Raw genomic sequence first — 20,641 nt, 5'->3', positions numbered from 1 at the left:
GACAAAAAAGCCTATTCTATATAGGCATCCGTTAGTCTCGTGAGACCATGGATTTGCGCCTTGGAAGGTTTCCAGGGCGCAGGCCTGGGCAGGGTGGTATTGGAGACCGGCAGTTGCCCAAGCTGCAAGCCTTCCCCTCTCCACGCATTGATGTTGTCCAAAGGAAGGGCACTAGGACCCAAGCAGCTTGGCACCAGTTTCATCAGAAAGCAATGTGTTGTTAAGTGCCTTGCTCAAGGACACAAACATGCTGCCTCAGTTGAGGCTCGAACCAGTGACCTTCAGATCACTAGTCCGATGCCTTATCCACTAGGCCACGCACCAACACCCTATTCCATACTGTCTCTCTAAAACAAATAATAAAAATCAATTTACACACATTTTAAACATGTCATTCAAGTTAAGTTGAAAACAAACCAATGGGAAGCTCTCTTCTCTTAGTAATGGAAAGGTCTGATGAAGTCTTGTCCAAAACATTGAATGTTAATTTCCCTCCATAGACACTGCCTGACCCATTGAGTTACACCAGTATTTTGAGAGTGGTGATCCAGATTTCCACCATCCACTGTGTCTTTTGTTTCGGTGCACAAGGAAATTTGGATCTAGTTGCAACTACCCTTCTCCCCATCCATCAACATACAGAAAATACAGCAAAACTCCAATAACCTGTATTCATTTTTTTAAAAAAATCCAGATAGCTGAATACCTGATTCATTGGATGATGTTTCACACACTCCCATTAAATTCTTCAGGCCCCTTCTGCAATCCCTATAAACTCACCAAGTTCACTAGAAAAGTGGTTACAGTACTGCCTAACATCTAAAAAAGTCTGTTTTGGGGATTAGTAGTTTCTCAAATAAAAAAACATAAAGTAACTCTTGCTGTTCTTACTGAAATGATTAATATCCTTTGGGTACTTATGGACAGTTATACAATTATAGTCTTTTTATAGGTAGTTCTAGTGTTTAAGGATTTTTTGCATAGTTATTTACATGGTATCAGTATTATAATCTGGATTTTTAGTTTTTATTTCAATAAATGTATGTTTTAGGTTTATTTTCTATGTGACAAATTGATGATGATTCTGTAAAAACTAGTTTCATGAAGGTTCTGAACCTGAACTTTATCATGGAGTTGTCAATCCATTCAGTAATTTTTGCTGCTTTGCTTTTCCTTCCCCTCAGCTGGCTACGTCACCTCACCAGTACTTGTTTATGTCTAGCAGACAAGTACCACAAAATTCAGAACAAGGGGCAAGTCCCCTCTCATTGAAAAAAAAAGGTGGCTTAAAAACCAGGGTACCTACAATATACGATTGACCTCTGTAAACTGTTCCATTGCAGTGCTACACCAGCACTTCTCTTTCTCTGAACAGCAGCCCGCACATGTCATCAGTTCCATTTCATCTACAGTTTCTTCATCATCTTCACTCAAACTATTTCTCCTGTCACGGTGAACATAGATACTGAAAGCACGAGTGTAAAACTCATGTATAATCTCCTGGAAGGGTTGAACACTTGAGAAGAATAACACAGCTTTAACCATGTTGTAGACTTTGTCCCTGAGTGTTCCAGGTCCCACAGTGTTAATCAGTCCTTCTTCAAGCCAAGTCTCCAAATACTTCAGGCTACGTAGATACGGTGCTAGCCTCTGATTTAGTGTACAAAACGCATCGTGCAGAAGCTTTGAGCGCTGTTGTTCTGTCACCATGTTCTCCCTTTGTGTAAGAAAGTCCCAGAACTCTGCTGCAATTTTTTCCTGAAGGTCTATCTGTAGCACCTCCATAAACCATTCCACAAGCACTGATTGCAAACCATAGTGGCATAAAATTTCCAATGCAGTTCGTAGTTCACCCTCAAGTAACTCATGACTTTCCAATCCAGGAACATCCTGAAAAAAAATTTAAACACCATGAACTCAATTTCATTGCACCTCCCCAAAAAAGCCACTAGAACATCAGATGACAAATTGATCTTCTGGAATGAACAAAATAATTCTTCAGTGCAATGACAATTAGTAAAATCTTAAATGCAGCAAACTGAAACACAGCTTGATCAAATAACTGGAATAAGGGAGAAAATACAGTAAAACTCCATTAATCCAGCATGCTTGGGATTTTGGCAGTGCTGGATTGCCAGATCTTTAGGACTTTGGGGTGCCGTTCCTATCAATACTCTTAACACACTTTTAATGAACATTTTTAATATGTTTTAAATGAGAATAATACTTTTTCAAGTGAAACTGCAAAACCGTGACTTAAACAGGACCCATGACGCAAAGCATCAAAGAATCCAGGGACCAGTGAGCCAGACGCTGAAGCCAACAGGATCTCCAAAACAGTAAGATAGCGGTCATCAATCTTATGAACATGTAGCTTCTTGCACACACAACAAAATTGAGTGAGTTAGTCAATTTATGATCATTTATTTCATATATTTGATTTGATTAAATATAATACTATCACACATATACAGCTTTGTGAAAAAGTCTTATAGACATATATATAGCTAGGGTGCTCAAGATTTTTGCAGAGTGCAGAAGTAATTTTATGCAATGTACTGGACTGCTGCCACAAAAAAGTGACATCTGTAAGTGATGATAAACTTGATTTGATACGGGTCTCTATTGTGGACTGAGAATGGGAAGGGGACAAGCAGAGGGGAGGAAGCAGGAACCACCAGAGAAACATTCTGTAATAATCAATAAACCAATTGCTAGGAATCAAATTACTTTGCCTGTCTGCACCGGCATCGCCAGCCGGCCCCGGCACTCCTCCTCTGCCCCCGTCCCACACCCCTCCCGCAGCGCTCCACCCTCGTCATCCCCAACAACCTTTACTCCCGCCGTTTACAAACTTGCTCTCCACTCCACGTTACAAATACAGAATTAAGCAAAAATCTCGGGGTATCCTAGTGCTCCCTCGCCTCAACAAAAACTGTCACGATGTGATTCTGAATTAGTTTCTTGACAAGCAACGGGTGGGCTACGTGCTTAAGACTTTTTACACAGTACTGTAAATAGGGAAGAGGTAAAATTAAAACAAAAAGATACCAACCTCCTCTCCATACCACTCCTTCCCCAACCCCATTCTTCCTCCTGCACTCCATCTTCACTTCACCATCCCTCCACAAATTTCCCCCTCTTCCACATCCTTCCTTCCCTCCGTCCCAGGAAGTATCTATGTTTCTATCCCCTGGTAGGCAACCAGTTATTAATCATCATACCAAGCCGAGGGAGCCGGGTGCCAAACCGACACTCAGCCGATTCCAGGCGGCTGACAAACCCAGCTCCTGCGATTCCGGTCTCGCTGCCGCCATCGCCGGCCGCCTAACACCACGCATGCGTGCGAACCACTCCGCTCACGGGCTCGAAGGAGGTGCAATGCGCATGTGTGAAAATTGAACCGCGTTTGGTTTTACCACACCGTGCTGATCACTCGCCTGCTCAACGAAAACTGTCACGATGTGATTATGAAGTAGTTTCATGACAAGTAAACGGGAGGGCGTTCCTGAGATGCACTAGCCAAAATCCGTGTCGAACCCTTTGCGTCAAATGAACGCGACGTCGCCGGTTGATTACGTGCCGCGGTCGGTTGTTGCCGGGAGACGGCTGGTACCGGGTTGTTGGGATTTGAGAAGCGGCGGCGCCAGTGTTCCGCTGTGAGCCTCCGGGATCTGCGCTGTGAACATACAATCGTTAAATGTAAGGGGGATGCGGTTTCGAGAAGGGTGAGACAAGGCGGGGAAACGACGTAATGGAGAGAATAGATACATGTGGGGCGAAGGGCCTGTACTATTCTGTGTTCTGTGAATCGACCTTGTTTTGTCGTGTGATATGACTCGTCTCAATGTGTAAATATCCCAAGTATAACAAGAGGGCAGGTTTCAAATGCCACAGAAAAGCTTCGAACAGTCCCGACATAGAGGGGAAAAAAGTAATTGGACTATTGACCTCCGCCAAAGGTTTTAAATTTTACTAAACTTACTGGGTTTGGCTTGGAAAACGTGAATTTATATTCATTGTATACTCTTGTGCAACTTGTGAAAATAGCACGAAGCTGCAAGTACTGGAATAAACAGAAATTGGTTCGGAACGTCCGCCGATCGGGAACTGTTGTGGGGTTGGGTGATGTGTCTGGTGAGTTCAGTCTGGAGATATAGCTGTACACAGTCTATCAATAACTTGTTAATGGGAGTAAGTTTTCTCAGATTACAGCACTTGGAGGCTGTATGAATCATATGGCAGATGCAGAGAAGACCTGGACAATTTAATCTGGATAATTGAATGAGTAAGGGTGTGGTGAATGCAGTAATTGATTTATCTTGAAATCAGCAGAGCTGTTAGACTAGATTTTGAACACCAGTTCCGAAAAAAGTAGTGGGGCCATTTGCGTCATTAGGCGCTCTTGAAATCGTTGGGTTATTCGGCATTTGGCAAGGACCAATAAAAGGGAATTCAGTTTAAACAGAGTGGCCATTGATGGAGTGGGTCAATCACAAACGAGAAAATCTGCAGATGGTGGAAATCCAAACAACACATGCACAATGCTGGAGGAACTCAGCAGGCCAGGTAGCATCTATGGAAAAGAGTATAGTTGAAATTTCGGGCCGAGACCCTTCATCAGGACTGGAGAAGAAAAGATGAGTAGTCAGAGTAAGAAGGTGGGGGGAGGGGAGGAAGAAGTATGGGTGGTAGATGACAGGTGCAACCGGGAAGGGGGGGTGGAGTGAAGTAAAGAGCTGGGAAGCCGATTGATGAAAGAGATCAGGGTGTGAGAAGGGGGAATCTGATAGGCAAGGTCAGAAGACCCTGGAAGAAAGTGAAGGGGGAGGAGTACCAGAGGGAGGTGGTGGGCTGGTAAGGAGATGAGATCAGAGGGGCAAAGGGGGATGGGGAATGATGAAGGGGGAAGGCATTACCAGGTTTGATAAATCAATATTCATGCCATGAGGTTGGAGACTACCTAGACAGAATAAAAGGTGTTGCTCCTCCAACCCGAGTTTTGCCTCATCATGGCATTTTTGTTGTTCATTGCTGCTTAGTGTTGTAGAAAGAATGGGTCGAACCAATGTCAGTTGTGTGTTCTTCATGTCAGATGTGGGAGTTCTGGGAGATCTCTTGTCTCCCTGTAAACTGCATCTGCATGAAATGCATCCAACTACAGCTTCTTACACACAATGTTAGGGAACTGGAGCAGCAGCTGATGACCTTCAGCTTGTACGGGGGAAGGAGGACGTGATAGATTGGACCTACAGGGTGGTAGTCACCTCTAAGTTGCAGGAATCAGGTAGCTAGGCAACTGTCAGGGGAGGGAAAAGAAATAGACAGACAGTGCAGAGTACCCCAATAGCAGCTGAAAAACTCAGGAACAATATAGGAGGTGGAGTTTGAAAAGGTGCAGAAACAAGATGGTTGCTGTCATGGGTGACTTCAGCTTCTCTGATATTGATCAGCACCTCCTTAATGCAACACTTTAGATAGGGTGTAATTTGTTTGGTGTGTCCAGGAAGAATTCCTGACACAATAAATAGACGTTCTGACTAAAGGAGAGGCCATAATGATCTGGAGCTAGACAATGAAATCAGGTCAGGTGTCAGATCTCTCGGTGGGTGAACATTTCAGAGACTGTGACCACAACTCCCTGACCATTACCATAGCCTTAGACAGGGATAGGAGCAGATGGTATGGGAAAGTATTTAATTAGAAGAGGGGAATTATGATGCTATTAGGTAGGAACTTGGGAGCATCAATTGGGAACGGATGTACTCAGGGAAATGCACAATGGAAATATTGATGTTGCTTAGGGAGCTCTTACATGGGGCTCTGGATAGGCTTGTCTCATTGAGACAGGAAAGGAACCATGGCTGACAAGAAATATGGAACTTTGTGTCAAGAGGAAGGAAGGAACTTACTTAAGGTTTAGGAAGCTAGGATCAGACAGGGCTCTGGAGAGATGTAAGGTAGCCAGGAAGGAGCTTAAGAACGTCATTAATTAGAAGGGGGCATGAAAGGGCCTTGTCAAGTGGGATTAAGGAAAACACCAAGACATTCTATACATATGTGAGGATCAGGGAGATGACTAGAGTAAGAGTAGGACTGATCAGGGAGAGAAGAGAAAACATGCTTGAAATCAGAGGAGGTAGGGGCCGCTCTCAGTGAATACTTTGCTTCAGTATTCACCAGTGAGAGGGGCCTTAACATTTGTGAGGACAGGGTAAAGCAGGCTGATATGCTGGAATATGTCAACATTAAGAAAAAGAAAGTGCTGGAACTTTTGAAAAACATTAGATAGATAAGTCCTCAGGGTTGGAGAGAATATACCCCAGATTACTACGGAAAGCGAGGGAAGAGATTGCTGTGCCTTTGGTGATAATATTTATGTCCTCACTGGCCTCAGAAGTACCAGATGATTTGGGTGGCAGATGTTATTCCTTTGTACAAGAAAGGGAGTAGGAATAACCCTGAGAATTATAGACTAGTGAGTCTTACTTCAGTGGTAGGCATATTATTGGAGAAGATTCCTAGAAGGTGGTTGTAGTTGGAGTGTATGCTGCCTGGAGGTTGGTAACGAGAAGTGTCCATGGGAATTTGCTCTGTGACCTCTGCTCTTTGTGATTTCTATAAATAACTTGGATGGGAAAGTGGAAGGCTGGGTTAGAAAGTCTGCAAGTGACACAAAGGTTGGTGGAGTTGAGGATAATGTAGAAGATTGTTGTAGGATACAATGGAATATTGGCAGGATGCAGAGCTGAGCTGACAAATGGCAGGTGGAGTTCAATCCAGAGAAGTATGAACTGATTCACTTCAGAACGTCAGATTTGAATGCAGAAAACAGGGCTAATGGCACAATTTTTGGCCGTGTAAGGGATCAGAGGGATCTTGGGGGCCCATGTCCATAGTTCCCTCAAAGATGCACACAAGTTAATAGGGTAGTTAAGAAGGTCTGATATGCTGGCCTTCATTAGTCAGGGGATCAAGTTCAAGAGCCACAAGATAATGTTGCAGCTCTATAAATCCTTGCTTAGACCATACTTGGAATATTGTGCTCAGTTCTGGTCACCTCATTATAGGAAAGATATAGAAGCTTTAAAGGGGAGGCAGAAGAGATTTACCAGGATGCGAGAGCATATCTTATATGTCCCTACCTGTTTTGACATTACCTAAAAATACTCTCTGACCTTTGGTGACTTTAAACATGCTGTAGGAATACAAGTTGTTATATTTATGTACAGTGCATTGGGTATGACTCCGTGCTAGAGATGTTGTCATGGTGCTGGGGAAATCGTGCACACATTGGTTGCCTACTCTGCCAGTGGAACCAGAACATTTTGCAGGAGGTAGTTTTTCATAGTGCATGCTGTCAGTTCTCCGTATTTCTGATGCATACAGGTGGGTAGGGAACCTTGCAAACTGCAATCTAGCAAGGCACCGATATCACACCAGTAAATATCCCCAATGGTACTTACTGACTAAGGTGCTTACTGGAACAGAGTTGATCTACAATATGGGGGGAAATATTCAACCTGTATCACTTCAAAACAGAACCAAGATCACACCAGTTTCGGGCAATTAATTGCAACATATGGGCAATTCTTGAAAGTGTGGACACTTGGTGATTGAAACCCCCCATCATTGATTCCTTCCCTGAACTGTATGAGAAAATTGGTCTTTCACAAAACACCCAGTTCCAGTACAGTTTTTGACCTGAGAAAAATGTTCAGATATCAAGACCTCAAATCCAGCATCAAGATTACAGTTGGCTAATTTGCAGATCTTAGAAGATTTCTTTACAATTTTCCCTCTGATCACACCTGCAAATCTACTCTTCACCCCGAGAGTCAGCACTGAAATCCATGCAAGGAAGTGACATGGTATTTACCACTTACTGGATACCCACACAACATGCTAGAAACATTTAGGGCTGGAGCAAAACAGTGCACTTGGCTATGAATGTTTTATTTTGAAAACTGCAGGGTTTTTGACATTTTTATTTCTTATTTGAAAGAAGATAATGTCAATAGCTTACCTTTTTTTAATGATATCTTTCTTTCCCTTGTTGAAACTGACTTCACTTTAAACTAATTTTGTGAGTTCTGACTTTAGCAGCTCGGTATGCATTGATGATTCTGTAGTTATCAGACCGAAGCCATTGAGTTCTTAGAGCATGTCCTGTCTAGACATTGCATGTGGAGGTTTGCAGAGTTGCTTCAGATACCTAGTAATGTCAGTGCGTTGTAAAGTCCACAAAATGTTTTTCCCCTTCGATTGACTGCACAATATTCAGGTTCTTGATTTGTTGTTATCAATGGAATTTCCTGGGCAAAAGTTATTGACTATAATTTGTGCTTAAGCAGTAACAACATTCAAGTACTGTTGGTCTGGCTGTAAAGCTCTTAAGAATGTCTTAGGGTTTTGAAATGCTTTGTGTAATTGCAGTTTTTTAAACTTCTCACAGATAACCACAATCATTACTGGTTGATGTGAAGATGAGGCCCCAGCTCCTGACCTGGGATGTGAAAGGCACTCTACTCCGTGTTCGCCATTCAGTCGGTGAGCTGTACTCCTCAGAGGCCAAGCTCCACGGAATCCAGCTGGAGGCCAAAGCTCTTGACAAATCATTTCTAGCCATGCTCCAAATGCAAGACAAGCTGTTCCCCAACTATGGCCGAGACCAGGGTCTGAGCTCCCAGCAGTGGTGGATGGACGTGGTCAAAAAGACCTTCTGTCACTGTGGAGTGAGCAATGAGCAGGTACTGTCCCCAATGGCAGTGAACCTTTATCATCAGTTCTGCAGTGCTGGCAACTGGCAAGTGTTTAGTGATGTGGAGAACACACTGATACACTGCAGGAACCTGGGTATCAGCATGGCAGTGATTTCCAACTTTGATCGCCGCCTGGAGAAGATTTTAACCAATTGTAACCTGCGGCAGTATTTCAAGTTTGTGTTGACATCTGAAGATGTTGGAACCGCCAAGCCAGATCAACGGATCTTCGCTGCCGCCCTGAGCCTTGCCCAAGTGGAACCCAAGCAGGCCATGCACATTGGAGATGATGTGGGAATGGATTACCTGGCAGCCAGGGCCATCGGAATGGAGAGCTACCTGATCTGCAGAAGACAGGAGGAACTCTCTGGTGCAAAGGGATTGGTGCCCAAGTCCCACATCCTCCATTCCCTGCAGCAATTGTGTGGTCTCATTAACTGAATGCTTAGTGGTGTTCACGTGCGCATGTCCAAATCAGCACTCACTCAATGAACACTAACATTCAGAATTCTGACAGTTATTGGAAGGCTCAAGTAGGATTTCTTCCTGCAACAATTAGCAGTATGAGCTTGTATAAACCTGAGTAATGAGGCAGAGGGGGCCTGTCAGGATTCCTAGTAGATGCTCTCCATCTAGACAATCAGCAGAGGAATTCTTAAAAATTTCTGGTGGTGTGCCATCAGTTGATGGCATTTATCAAAAAGAATCCAGCAATTAACATTCTGCTGTTGTGGTTTCTTCATTTTTGAAATGTTTTTTTTTTCTTTGATCGGTTTCTCATATTCACTGTGAAAAAGTGTTATTTTACTTTAAATCAGTGTCTGTACAACCCATCTCAATGGAATGTGAGATAAATGTTTTTGCCTGGAAACATTCACTGGGTATTAGTGTGTACAGCCATGCTAACAGATTGGAATGGTAAGACAATAAATGTTATGAAGAAAATGCCTTCTGAGAAATCGGTGCTCCACCTTAACAGAATGCACTGAGCTACTGTGGACTTGATAGACACTCCATATGTAATTAAATACCAGTTTATGCAGACATATTGTTGCTTAACTAGAAAGTTCACTAAGGCACAAAGTTCCCTACACTTAAAAGAGTACTGGAGCCTTGCTTTAATTTCCCCTGGTCTAATCATCTAACAGGCTCAGTACACTGATTAGAAAGGCTGGCTCTGTTATAGGAGTCAAACTGGACCCACTGTGGCTGGCTGTGGTAGAACAAAGGACCCCACGGAAAATCCTGGACAATGTTCTCACCCTCTGTATGCCACCCTGGCTGAACAGAGGAGCACTTCTGTTAACAGACTAAAAGGACTACGCTGTTCCTCCAAAGACTGCAGTAAGAGATCATTCTTACCCTCGGCCATTAGGCTTTATTATAAGTCGACCTATAGCCAGGTAAGTGATGACCCCTCCTGCAAGATTGTGGTAACTTGTTTTTTATTCTTTCTACTTCTCTCCTAATATTTATATGTGTGCACTTGTAATGCTACTGTGACACTGTAATTTCCTTCGGGATCAATAAAGTATCTATCTATCTGAAACACGTCACAGTTCATCACAGCAGTCTGCAAACAAAAAAAAATCGGAAATAAATAGAACTATTAAAAATAAGAAGCATGGAAATCTCAAAAAGCTAAATGGGTTCAGCAGCGTTTTAGAGAAGAGAGTTTGCTATACGCTTAGCTACAACTACTTATGTGGGACTTCGTTCCTGCTACATTTTGGAATGTTCTGGCAAACTATTCAGCAGGGCATCCAGAGAAGTGTAGTTAATGTTATTTTACCATTGACTCCCATGGGCAAAGTAATAAACTCTTTAATGGTTTCCAAAGTGAAGACTTAAATATGGTCTTCATTACAGATTAACAGCTTTATGTCTTCTCCAAAAACTCTCAATTTGAGAGTTGGCCATACAAGTCTGCTCTGCCATTTCATCATGGCTGATCCAATTTTCCCCTCAGCCCCAATCTCCTGCCTTTCTCCTATATCCCTTAACTCTTGAATCAAAATGCCATTCAAATCTACATTGCATAAACTAGACCAACAGACACTACCTACATTCCCCCTTTCTACAGCATATAATAGTTCAAGCAGACCAACAATAAATAGAAACTGCAAAAGTCTGTGCTTCTTATCTTGACCATCCCTGTTTTGATGCATCGGAGTCTCCTGCCTGATGGTAGAAAGTCAAAGAGGATGCTGGATGGACGGGCCCTCTTTTATGATACTAAGGGCCCTGTGTATATGCAGTGCTCCTGATAAATGTCCTAGATGGAGGGTTGGGAGACCCCTATGATCCTCTCAGCCGTTCTCACAGTCCTTTGCAGGGACTTCCATTCCGATGCTCGGCTGCTCCCATACCAGGTGGAGATGCAACTTGTAAGGACGTTCTCAGTGGTGCTCTTGTACAACGCCATTAAGGTGGGGGGAGCCTTGTTTGCCTCAATCTTCTTAGAAAGTGGAGTTGCTGCTATGCCTTCTTGTTCAGGGAGATGTTATTAAAGGACCAAGTGAGGTCATTGGTGATGTGAAATCCCAGGAACTAATTCTGCTCCTATTTCTTAAGCTGATAGGTAAAATTGGGAGGTTTGAAGGGGATGATGGATAGTTGAAGCTAGCAAGTAGGAGAGGAGACAGACTATAGCGACAGAGGCAGGAAGGTGACGTGGAGCCAAATAAGGGGAGGAAGGATGATGGTCAGATGGAATCAGAATCAGGTTTATTATCACTGGCATGTGACATGTAATTTGTTAACTTAGTAGCAGCAGTTCAATGCAATACATAATAGAAGAGAAAAAAATAAGTAACATTTAAAAAATAAAGTAAATCAATTACAGTATACGTATATTGAATAGATTTTAATGTTCAAAAAACAGAAATGCTGTATGTTAGCAAAAGTGAGGTAATGTCCAAGGGTTCAATGTCCATTTAGGAATCGGATGGCAGAGGGGAAGAAGCTGTTCCTGAATCACTGAGTGTGTGCCTTCAGGTTTTTATACCTCCTTCCTGATGGTAACAGTGAGAAAAAGGCAAACTCTGGGTGCTGGAGGTCCTTAACAATGGACACTGCCTTTCTGAGACACTGCTCCCTAAAGATATCCTGGATACTTTATAGGCTAGTACCCAAGATGGAGCTGACTAGATTTACTAACTCCTGCAGCTTCTATCGGTCCTGTGCAGTAGCCCCCGCCTCCCCCCATACCAGACAGTGATGCAGCTTGTCAGAATGCTCTCCACGGTGAGGGGTCTAGGTGGGGAGGAGAAATTGTAATAACAAACGTGATAACATTGAGGATTTCCATATGATAACAGGCGACAGCACAAATACGGTCAAGAAAGTAGCTGAGAAAGATGTGGTGAAGGGTGCCTGTGTGAGTTTAGAACTTAGCTTCACGTGACCAAAGAAAAGCAAGCGTAGTAAGGGCCGAGGTGAATCCCCATAGAGACCCCTTTGAAGAGTACAAAGTGGTAGGAGTCAAGACAGATTCCAGTATCCACAGTCTCTCCCGAGTCCAGTGAACTTCCTGAGTATATTTAATAATTTGCCTTCAACTACTTTCTATGGAGAATTGCATCGGCCTAAGACACCGGGGGGAAGTAAATTCCTTCTCATTTTGTCCTTCATCTTCGAACAATGTCTCCTCCTGTACTCCCTACAAACAGCATAACATGAGGTGTGTTCATTAATGTAAGCTTTGCACTGTTACAAGTTAAATTGGTGCAGCAGTATAAAGAGCACCAAACACTGACTGGCCGATCTACATCATAGTGAGTAATGGGCGCCGAGAGTCGCAACTGATCTCAGAAAAGGTGAAAAACAACTGTTTCATATTCTTATTTTTATTTTTAAAATTGCTTTGCTTAGGAGCATTCGGGCAAGCAAGGTAAGGAAGAAGCAGAGACACTGATTCCATTGCTCATGTGCATAAACTTTTGTATAGTGTTGAATTGTTACAGAATTACAACGTTGTCCTTCATCAATTCAGTCTGTGTTTTGTATATGATAGGTGCATCTTGCACTTGAGTGAAAATGAGTCGTACCGACTGAGATCCATAACTCCCAGGGTAGGCACCCGATCACCTGTAACCTTCCCTGTTCTCGTGTAGAGGTCTTTAAATCCTTGCTGCCAAGAAATTGCATTCAGAAAAGCTCATAGTTTCTGTTCCCTTGTACGGTCACGGTCAGGTTCCTCAATAATATCACACAGAGAAAGTGTAACAGAGCGAGAGACCTTCCAACAACCGAACAAAATGGAATTCATTATATAGATCACGCACATTAGAGATTAAATGTTTTCATTGCAGAACAGAGAAAGACAAGGGGATTTGTTACATGTCTCATGTGTAATAGCTGACGAGGGATCCCGTAACAGGGTGAATGTGATACACGGTATGGGAATTCTGCAAAGACCAGATACAATAGACAACATGGCACTTAATTCCATTTAACATAACCATTCTGTCTCCGGTGCAGTTAAATCGATCCGATTCACCTCGGAGAGAAGGACCGTTTAATGAATGCTGAAACTCTGAACTACAACACCAGCTGTTCATCGACGTGTCCTGACAATAAGGGATTGCCGATGATGCTTTAACAAGTGAAATTTCTGCTGCTCAGTTCGAAATCTCTGCTCATGGCTCAGTGCGAGTCCGAGACTCTGAATTACTCCAACATGTGTAAAGTGCACGATGCATCTGTTTTTGACAGAACACATTAAAGTGGTGACTGACAACGTCATAATTCTGTAACAGCTCGAAACTGTACACACTTTTATGCATATGAACAGTGTCTCTGCTTCTTCCTTACATTGCTTGCATGAATGTTCCATTTAACTTAATGTGGTGAACTACTTATACCTGTCTAGACACGCCCCCTGCTGACTGCTCCTGTGGCTCCTCCCACTGACCCCTGTATAAAGGCGATGGAGGTCTGAGCCCGGCCTCTCAAGTCTCCAGGATGTAGTATGGTGGTCACTCATTTCCAGTCAATAAAAGCCGATATCTCACCTTACGTCTCAGAGTGAGTTATTGATGGTGCATCACTTAAGCAAAGCAATTTTTAAAAAGAGTAAAAATAAGAGCATGAAACAGTGGCATCTCACTTTTTTTCTGAGATTAGTTGCTACTTTAGGTGTTCATTACTCAGGTTGCTGTAGAACGGCCAGTCAGCGCTTGGTGCTCTTGTCACAACCATGGATTCTTCCACTTCTATTTCCGGCAGTTTCGCCGCATCTAGGAGTATTACTGCCCTCCACAGGATGTGTAATTAATTACAGAATTTCAAGAAACTTAAATTCTCGAATATAAGCTAGTCGCACGTAGAAACTGAATAACAAGCTCTTCAATCAGATGGTGGTTCTCTTGGTGGCCAAACAAAGATCTAATAGAAAAACAAAATATATTTAAGTTAGGCAGCCTCTTGAACAATATTCTCCTTTCAATTTTACATGCTGAACTGTCTCTGGACTACCAGTCACATAACCCAGTTGCATGTTTTCCTATTATCTTTAAATAATAGTTTAGCCCACAATGCCCCAACCTAAGTCTTGTTAATTTCATCATATCACTATGATTTAAAGAGTAATGGTCAGAGACCTTTTTAACTCGAGGGTGACTAGAAAAGAAATGCCTTCCCATAAATTAATTTTTCCAATCCTCCTGCCACTTCTTCTCTATAACTTTTTTCATCCTACTTCTCAATTCTGCTCTGCCTAGGGTGATGCACCATCAATAACTCTTGGAGATGTGAGTTAAGTTAGGCTTTTATTGGCAGGAAGAAAGCACAAGCGGCAAGCGACCGCCACACAACATCCTGGAGACTGAGGAAGGGTCTATGGCTCCAATCGCCTTTATACCGGGGTCTGTGGGAGGAGCCACAGGAGCAGTCAGCGGGGGGGGGGGGGGGGGGGGCATGTCCAGACAGGTATATGTAGTTAACCACATAGGGGTACTCTAATTCCTACTTGCCCACTCTCTAAGGAAGATTTTGCATTGCCATCCACAATTTCATTTCCCTCCACCCCAGCATGCCCAGGTATCCATGTAAATCTGACTTCACAACCCATCCTCCCTACTCTAAACAAAACTAGGAGAATCTCAATAACTATGACAGGATGAGCTTTTGATTTATTCCCTTTTATAGCCTCGCAGCAGCAGAATTGGAACAGATGACAACCCTGCATGGTCCAGAGTCTTCTATCCACCATAAGGCCCAGAGGATTGCTAATAATTTTGTTGCAAAGACAGAAACACCCTGTGACCAATCTCAACTCCCAAGTTGTGACATGTACATTCCAAATCCTGCCGTACTGCTCTCTGGGTCCACTGAGCCATCGGTAAAAATCTTCAGATAAGACCCCCATTTATTATTTAAATATTCATTTATTATTGACGCTGTTGAAATTCTTTCCTTGAAGCTGATAAAGGAGGAATAGGTCTACTTTTGGCTCTGGCAAAAGCCAAAAAGGAATGGGTGGCATGCAAATTTGGTCAGCTATGTCCTCCTCAATCAGTTTCAATTTCACAGCCCAGTTATTAGCCAAATCTAAAAATGGATATCGTTTCATTTTACTTTGGCACTCCTGCAAAAGACATTTTGATGGACAGTTGTGAATGAAGCCATTTAGTTTTGCCCAATACTGCAGGCCCAACTTAACCCATCTTAAATGTAGAGGCGCTTCTCCCATCTCCACTCATAATGCAGGGACTGATGTTGTTCTAAAAGCTCCACAACAGAGTCTAAGTGCTTTGGACTGCACAGTGTCTAATTTTCCAAGCACTGCCGTAATAGTGGAACCATAAGCAATGCAACGATAATCAATAACTGACCTAATCATAGCTAGATATATTACATAGTTGCCCACCCTGCTCCCCAGTCATTTCCAGCAATACTTCTCATAACATTTAAAACTTTCTCACACTTTCCAATTGTTTTATCTGTATGAACCCTCCAAGTAAGTCTTTCATCCAACCAGACACCTAAAAACTTGAAAACTTTTTCTAGTGTAGAATCATAAAGACACAATTCACAATCAGGAATCTTTCTTCTAAAGCCAAAAATCATATATTTGGACTTAGAAGCAGAAATCCTGAAACCCTATTTATTTGCCCAGTTTTCAACTGATCTTAAAGCCTTTTGTACCTGCTTTAATACCTGTTTGTATATACTTGATGTTTCTTCCTCTTTTCCAGATTGCACCATCATCTGCAAACAACGATTTGTCAAATCCTGTCCCTACCTGCTCAAAGGTATCGTTTATCATGACATTAAAAAGAACTGGACTAATGGCGCTTTCTTGAGGAGTCCCATTACCTATTTTAATTGACTTGGAGTTTGTTCCACCTATTCTTTCTTGAATTGTCCTTTCCTTAAGAAAATCTTTAATCGAATTAAACATTCTACCTCTAATTTCTGCATCACTGAGTTTAATTAATAAACCTTCCTTCCATAGTGGGTCAAATGCTCTTTCAATATCTAGAAATACGCTTACCATTAATTCTCTATTTTGAAATGCTTTTTTAATATGATCTAAAAGGGCAACAGATTCCATTTTTGATCTTCCAGTTCTAAAACCATTTTGATGGGTAGCAAAATGTCCCTTATTTTTCAAAAAATAAACAAGTCTGTTGGTGACCATTCATTCCATAGTTTTACAAAGCACTGATGTTAAAGCAATAGGCCGATACGAACCAGGATTAGACGCGTCTGTACCTGGCTTTAAAACCGGAACTACCACCGCGTGCTTCCATTCTACTGGTAATTTTCCTTCTTTCCACACTGAATTAAACAAAGCTAGCATTTCTATTAATACAGAGTCATCTAAATGCTTAAGAAATTCATAATACTTCCATCCCTACCAGGAGAAGTGTTTGAACCTGATTGGACAGCTTCCTGCAATTCCTGAAGGGAGAAAAACAAATTTATGGAGCTACTATCATCCAAACTCCCATCCAATTTCCAGCTTTCCTTTAACAAAATTTCCTTTCTCAAATCACCTGGCTCTCTAGAACTGTGTAATGCTTGGAACACTTCTACAAACATGTCAGCCTTTTTCTTGTCAGATGCAGCTTCAAAATCTCCTTTCAGCAAAGCTGGGATAGATGGCTTTCTATATATCCCTGACATTCTGTGAATGATCACCCATAGCTGCTCTATAGGTGTCTCAGGGCCCAGGGTTCCACAAAATCTTCTCCAACTATCCCTCTTTGCATTTTTACTTACTCTCCTTGCTACTGCTCTTTCCTTTTTATACTCCATTACATTATCTAACACTGGGTACTTTCTTAATTTCCTGTAAGCTCTATTTCTGTTTCCTACTGCTATATCACAATGTTTATCCCACCACGGAACTAATGCTCGAGTCTTGGGAACATTCTGCAGCAGAATAGCCAACTGAGCAACTTCATGAATTATAGGACAGAGGGATTCATTCCAATCGTCTATGGAACACTCACTATCAATCTCTTCTATTATATCCACAGCTTTCTCCTGGTACTCATCCCAATGGGCCAATGAAAAATTATACCTAGCAGCCCTCTCCTCAACTTCTAATATCAAATTTCTACCAAATCTACATAATACAGGATAGTGATTGCTTCCTAGTGTATATCTGTCCATAACATCCCAGTGATGATAAGTCTAAGTGACTACAAGTATTCTTTACTATATTAAATCTTGTAGGCCTTCCGTTGTTTAGAAGTACCATGTTGTATTTATCTAGAAACCCCTCTATTACTGCTCCATTACTATCTTTACTTTCACTACCTCCATATAGGATTATGGACATTGAAATATCCAACCCAGATTACTGGGCATCTTACCTTATTCATAATTTCATCAAAATCTGATAACATCATTATAGTTTATGTATTATAAAAGTTACTCAAAGTTGTTTGACCACGAGAGCTCCAAACCTCCACAGCCACAATTTCAAGGTTAGATTTAAAATCAAGTCTTCCAAACTGAAGTCCTGTTTTTATGAAAGTTGCACACCCTCCACCAGATTTACCCATTCTGTCAGCTCTCAAACTATCATATCCAGGGATCACAAAATCTAAATGAGGCGTCAACCATGTCTCCTGTATACAGATTAAATCAGGCTTATCCTTAAAAGTTCCAACAAATCTTTTTAATTCTTGATCATTTGTAATTAAACTTCTTGCATTCCATTGTGATATTTAAAACATTCAAATACTAATTATCGGCCTCTTCATCCACATAAAGCTCCTCCATACTCTGTGACCCTGATAACTGGGAAGTATTCAGTGATTGTTTGTCATATACTCATGTAATTTTTCCAGTAAAACCTGTTTTATATCAAGGAATCTCCCTGCAGCTCCAACAACTACTTTTATCATATCTGACCTCTTGGTTGTAGTTTTAGCCCTGACCAGTACATCAACAACAAATGCAAAAAAAGACTCTTTAGTCATCAACAACATGTCTGAAGGAACCATAGTTAGAAAACGCAGAATGTGCTGACACCCCATCATTCCAATCTTTTCTTTACTTACCCTTTGCTCTCTATCAACTTTCTTTACTGCCTCAGCATATGGTATTTTCTGTTGGTTACTAACAACCTGAATCTGCTTTGCCTTAATAAAATACCCACATCCTCTGAATGCCACTACATGGTCCCCTCCACAGTTGCTGCATTTCGGTACCGCTGCCTTACACGCTTTAATATCATGATCCTCTCCACATTTCACACATCTTCTTTTACCTCGACACGAACCAGCAACGTGTCCAAATCTCTGGCAATTATAACAGCGCAAGGGAGGTCTAATATATTCTCTAACTTAATAAGACATGCTCCCAAGATAGACACTAGTTGGAAGAACATCTCCTGAAAAAACCGGTAAGACAGGAGAATCCCTATCACCTCCTTCTCTTGATTTTAGTCGCTCAGCTTCAATCACTCGACCATTTTTAATATTGACCAAAATTTCCTTTGCAGTCGTGCCAGACCAAATACCATACACTACCCCCCAACTTCCTTCCTTTCTTTCGGAGTAATACACTCCACTTTCACAACCAATTTCCCCACAATTTTAGCACTGCTATATTGGTAAACATCTAAGCAACAAATTTTCAGCAATCCATTATACAAAATCGTGGCCTGGAATCCTTTACGTACCTATTTGGTTCTCTAATGCTGCTGCCACTTTCAAAGGGTTAAGGGGTCTAAATCCTTTTTCCCATTCCTTTTGACCTTTAATTTTATGCAGAACTATAAATTCTTCCAAGTCACCCATTTTCCTCAATTTGTTGTCCCCTATTGCATCGGGTCTTTCACTTGATACACCTCTTTTTGGTCTTCTGGAGTATTCCACAGTCTCCCACCCTCCTCCTTCAATCTCAAACCCCCCCCCCCAACACCTTTGCAGCCATAGATTACAAACTAACCCTTTCAAACTACTAGGGTGAATAAAGGGGAAGAAAATAAATTAATAAAATACGTAAAATTAAACAAACTGGTGAACCAAAAGTTAAGGGAAACCACCACTGATCGAACATCCCAGCCACGGATTCGGCAGCGCGGCAGATACGACAATTGCGCTCGTGAATATGCACATGTCAACTAATTAGTATTTCATTGTTAAAGTATTTAACTCCATTCTTTCCGTCGTAGTGCTTGTCGAGACTTGAACCCAGCATAGTAACACTTTGCTGCCTACTTGCATTTGGCCTTGCCTGAGAAATTGGACTCTCAAGTCAATTGACTCTGAAGACTCTCAGTATTTGTTTTATATTTAGTTATTCCTTTCAGCCACAGTGTGGGCTTTGTTTTCCATTTGAGAGTGTTAGTTAATGGCCCTGTTTGGCCGAGCATCTATTGTTTTCTTTTTCCCTCTAACTCTGTTCGCATTAGAGTCTGTGAACTTTCAACCCACTTCAGTGTCTATCTGAACCCAGTGACACCTTTTTATACGACTGCACCAATGTAACTTCTAACAGTGCAAAATTTACATTAATGAGCATGCCCCCTGTTACTATAATGTTTGCAGGGAGTCCAGGACCAGGAGATAATGTCTAAAGATAAAGCATGAGTCAGTTAACCACGAGATGAGGAGAAAATCTCCTCCCCCAGTGCTTTGTGCCTATGCTATGCCTATGCCATAGAAAGCAGTTGAAGACAAAGTATTACATATTCACAATAAGTTCCTGTATTAGATTGTCTGAACATGCTCACAGAAAATGTATATGGACACTGAGGCATAGTCACAGGTGGTCAAATCATTGGATAAAGTGAAATTCTAACAATAGAGAGGGGCATTTGAATTTGGGATAGAGGGAGGGATGGAACTCCAGAGGAAAAGGTTGAGGCTGTTAGAAGCGTCGGAGGGCTGGGGAAGGATATCAGGATGAAGAGGGATTTCAAAATAAGAATACAAATCTTTAATTACATTGTAGATTGGTACGGCATTTTCCCTCTTAATAGTGAAACAAATTGATTTCTTTGGGAGAAGGCAGGCGGCTGTCAATCTCTAATGAGGTCTATATTAAAGTCTCTATTTCGGTAAGCGATAGAGACTTTATTATTAATTTCTGTAGCCAACAATTGCAAAGATAATATTAATTACGCCTCTACAGATGCCCCACCGAATAGTTTGTGGACTTTCCTACGTTGTGGCAGGAAAAGATGGAACGGACTAAGAACAGCAAACTGGCTTCTCTAAGTAAAATGCTGAGCCCATTTTGCTTTCTGAGATTTCAAAGACTCTTGTTTATTTTTGATTAATCTTGTTACTTACATCTGATTTTTTTGTTTCCAAACTGCAATGGTGAACTCAAGCCTGGATTACTCAGCGAGGGAAAAATGAAGCTAATTTCCTGTGTTAATTGACAAGTGTGGAACTTTCTGGTATTGA

The 20,641-nt window shown here is 41.8% G+C and overlaps 2 protein-coding genes across 4 annotated transcripts in view; one reads left to right on the top strand and one right to left on the bottom strand.

The window, feature by feature from the left end:
* Positions 1-3,342, bottom strand: part of anapc2 (anaphase promoting complex subunit 2) — a 46,096-nt gene extending 42,754 nt beyond the window's left edge. For both annotated transcript variants that reach the window (XM_059994355.1, XM_059994354.1), the window contains exons 1-2: positions 3,225-3,342; positions 1,307-1,890 (exon numbers count right to left, since the gene is read on the bottom strand). In XM_059994355.1, coding sequence (XP_059850338.1) covers positions 1,307-1,890; positions 3,225-3,341 — 701 coding nt within the window. In that variant the 5' untranslated portion in view covers position 3,342. The remainder of the gene's footprint in view (positions 1-1,306; positions 1,891-3,224) is intronic.
* Positions 3,343-3,565: 223 nt separating this feature from the next.
* Positions 3,566-16,094, top strand: hdhd3 (haloacid dehalogenase-like hydrolase domain containing 3). Of its 2 annotated transcripts, XR_009516532.1 has the most exons (3): positions 3,566-3,702; positions 8,456-10,165; positions 15,962-16,094. XR_009516532.1 is itself a non-coding variant. In XM_059994357.1 (2 exons), exon 2 carries the CDS (start codon positions 8,487-8,489, stop codon positions 9,201-9,203), a length of 717 nt encoding a protein of 238 aa, XP_059850340.1. In that variant the 5' UTR covers positions 3,566-3,702; positions 8,456-8,486; the 3' UTR covers positions 9,204-10,311. The 2 variants fall into 2 exon arrangements, 1 of the variants encoding a protein (XP_059850340.1); XM_059994357.1 differs by lacking the exon at positions 15,962-16,094 and having other exon boundaries at positions 8,456-10,311.
* Positions 16,095-20,641: the final 4,547 nt, after the last annotated feature.

This window comes from Hypanus sabinus, chromosome 18, assembly GCF_030144855.1.
Source record: "Hypanus sabinus isolate sHypSab1 chromosome 18, sHypSab1.hap1, whole genome shotgun sequence".
Lineage (NCBI taxonomy): Eukaryota > Metazoa > Chordata > Chondrichthyes > Myliobatiformes > Dasyatidae > Hypanus > Hypanus sabinus.
Note: the sequence above shows the minus strand (reverse complement) of the source record. Positions and strands in the feature narration are given on the sequence as shown.

Bases quoted from the DNA above. Each gene is read 5' to 3' on its own strand.
- hdhd3 (XM_059994357.1), top strand. From the start codon at position 8,487: ATGAGGCCCCAGCTCCTGACCTGGGATGTGAAAGGCACTCTACTCCGT.